Raw genomic sequence first — 3,103 nt, 5'->3', positions numbered from 1 at the left:
CAATCCAGTCACACCCATCCCCTTGTGTTCTCCCTGTATGCTTGCATTATATTTTTCTCAAGTGCTGGTTAAGTTTCATTTTGAAATCAATCATGTTCACTTTCACTCCCCTCAGAGTTCTGGGGCATCACCATTTGCTGTGGAAAAATGTTCTCATCGTATCCCCATCTGTCTCTTACTCAGAATCTTTAATCTGTCCTTAGTCTGTGTACAGTCAACTAATGGGAAATGATTGTCTTTCCTCAACTTTAATCAGTTTGTCAATCTTGTACGTCTATTAAATCACCTGCCACTCTCCTTTACTGAATCCATTCTGATAAATTTTCTCTGCATGCCCTAAAGGACCCTCACTTTTTTTTAAAATTGTGACCAGAATTAGACACAACACTCGAATTGTGGCCGAATGAGAGCTTTAGAAGTGTTCAATGTTACTTGCCTCCTTTTAATCTCAATGCTAATATTTATGAAGCTTGAGCTCCAATTTGCCTTGCTGATGAATGAATATATTTTGCTACCTTCAAAGATTTGCATGCATGAAACACGAATTCCTCAGTACCTGCACTCTCTTTAAAATTGTCCTATTCATTATATATTGCCTCTTCCTACCCCTTCTGCTAAAATACATCACCTCACTATGAGCCAGGTATTCAGTGGAATTCAAAGTGTGATTTTGATCAAAGTTTTCCCAGATACAATTGGTGACTGATAGGGGAGTTAGGCAGATGTTTTCCACTGGGTGGAGAATCAAGGACAAGCAGGCGTAGTCTCAACATAGTGTCAGGTTACAGCACCTTTTCCAGGCAAGTGTTTGAGATTGTGACATCTCTCTTTTGGTGCAGAAACTGCTGAACTCCGTAATGAGGTTGGAAAGTGACAAACTGAAGGATGAGCTTGACCTCCCATTGAGTTTCATTGACTCAGTGCGTGAGGCTGAGAACAAAATGGGAGTAGGGCAGAAAAATAAAATGGCAAATGACTAGAAGCTCAGGGTCCAGCTCGCAGACTGAATGCATGTTGTTCTGTGGTGTAATCACACTGTTCCTAGAGTGGAGCAGATCGCATCGTGAGCGGTGAGCTAGTAATTACAATGCGGAAAGTACAAACAAATCATTTTAAAGCTGAAAATAAACACTTTTTCAGGTCAGACTGAAGAAAGGTGCTTCACCTGCAGTCTCAATTATTAAATGCAGAAAACTGATTGCCAAAATACTAAATCCTATCCCAGCTGTAGGCTAAAATAAATCCCAATGTCAAACTGAACATGGTTCATGTGATTAACAACAAAATTCAATTTCTGATCTCACTGGGTCAAACGGCTAGTCATGTTCTCACATTTCTATATTTCAATATATTTCTCAGCAAATTGAACAATAGATTGAATGCCTTCTGGCATAAGGAGCAGGTGAATAATCTCTCTCCAGCCTGAACCTGCTGCAGAGAATCCTGAAAGTGGTGGTTTTCCAGTGCAGCAGATGCTCTTGTCCTTCGAGTTGGTGAGTTTGGGAGGTTCTGTCAACATTCTGGTCAAATTGCAGAGAGATGAAGCCTGTATCCTTTCCCACTCCTCCACCTTTCTTTGTTCTCCTACAGAGGCCTGAGTATTGTCCATACTGAGTGGCAGATTCCCATTCCTGAAGGACACTACTGAACCAGTTGAGTTTTTACAAAAGTCCAGCAGCTTTTGTGGTCACATTGTCCTCTACCCAGCCCCACAAGTTAATGGATTTATTCAGCTCATTATCAATCCTGCCTTGTTTTTGTGAGTTCTCACTCACATTTCCTTGTTTCTGTTTTAAATTCAGTTCACAGGTAATGACGGTGAACATTTGTAGTTTAGAAACTCCAACGAAAGGTCAATTCACATTCTGACAGAGATATTCAATTTATCCTGAATGTCATCAGGCTTTGATCATGGAAGTCAAAATTGGCATTCACACTGAGAAACCATGGAAATGCAGGGACTGTGGGAAGGAATTCAAATATCCATCTCACCTGGAAACTCATCGGCACAGTCACAGTGGGGAGAGGCCGTTCACCTGTCCAGAGTGTGGAAAAGGGATTTACTTGCTCAACCTATCTGCTGACACATCAGCAAATCTACACTCGGCAGCAACCATTCACCTGTCCCAACTGTGGGAAGGGATTTACTCAGTCATCTGCACTGGTGACACACCAGCAAGTTCACACTGGGGAGAAACCTTTTAAACATTCAGACTGTGGGAAGTGCTTTAAAAGTTCCTGAGAAGTGATATCCCATCAGCGTGTTCACACAGATGAGAGACCATTCAGATGCTCTCACCGTGGGATTGGATTCAAACGATCAACTAACCTCACCGACCACCAGCGAATTCACACTGGGGAGAGGCTGTTAACCTGCTCCGAGTGTAGGAAGGGATTCAGTCTGATTTTCCACCTCCTGGCACACCAGCGCGTTCACACCGATGAGAGACCTTTCAAATGTTCAGATTGTGGGAAACGCTTTAAAAGTTCAAGAGAACTGATGTCCCACCAACATGTTCACACTGACGAGCAACCATTCAGATGCTCGCAATGCGAGACTGGGTTCAGACGTGTGGCTGACCTCACTGTACACCAGCGAATACACACAGGGGAGAGACCATTCACTTGCTCCAAGTGTGGAAAGGGATTCACACAATTATCCAACATGGTAACGCACCAACAAGTTCACATGTAACAACAGCAATTGGATTTTGCTGCTGATACTATTCCATCGGTATCTGTTTCTGCTGGCGTTAATAAACTGCACTTAAGGTATGTGTTTCAGTTTTCTGGATAAACATCAAATAATTAGCCTTGGATCAAACATAAAATGTGATTTTTTTTTTTAAAATACCTGTAACATAGGTACATGGTGGTTAAACGGTTCTCCCTCTCCCCTGCCTCCTCCATCCTGACCTCCAGCAGCCCCCGTGAGGAGCTCATGGAGCTTCTTTGTCATTGAGATTGAGACAGTGTGATCAGCTGCTTCTGCTGTGTCCCTCCCTTCCATGGGCCCACCAGACCAAACACCCTCGCAATTTTCTCCTTGCATTAGTCTGGAACTTGCATCTTACTCCAGTTTTCTCTTGTCAGGTCCTACCAG

The 3,103-nt window shown here is 42.9% G+C and overlaps 1 protein-coding gene across 1 annotated transcript; it reads left to right on the top strand.

Moving 5' to 3' along the window:
- Window positions 1-1,911: 1,911 nt before the first annotated feature.
- Window positions 1,912-2,695, top strand: LOC109928186 (zinc finger protein 239-like). Its single transcript, XM_020528192.1, has 2 exons — window positions 1,912-2,175; window positions 2,261-2,695. The coding sequence occupies exons 1-2, from the start codon at window positions 1,912-1,914 to the stop codon at window positions 2,693-2,695; spliced, it is 699 nt and encodes a 232-aa protein (XP_020383781.1).
- Window positions 2,696-3,103: the final 408 nt, after the last annotated feature.

This window comes from Rhincodon typus, chromosome 42 (assembly GCF_021869965.1).
Source record: "Rhincodon typus isolate 14 chromosome 42, sRhiTyp1.1, whole genome shotgun sequence".
Classification (NCBI taxonomy): domain Eukaryota; kingdom Metazoa; phylum Chordata; class Chondrichthyes; order Orectolobiformes; family Rhincodontidae; genus Rhincodon; species Rhincodon typus.
The sequence above is the reverse complement of the archived record's forward strand: the minus strand, read 5'-3'. Positions and strand labels throughout refer to the sequence as shown.

Bases quoted from the DNA above. Each gene is read 5' to 3' on its own strand.
- LOC109928186 (XM_020528192.1), top strand. From the start codon at position 1,912: ATGGAAGTCAAAATTGGCATTCACACTGAGAAACCATGGAAATGCAGG. The intron at 2,176-2,260 runs GCAAGTTCACAC...ATATCCCATCAG, and splicing joins TCTGCACTGGTGACACACCA to CGTGTTCACACAGATGAGAG.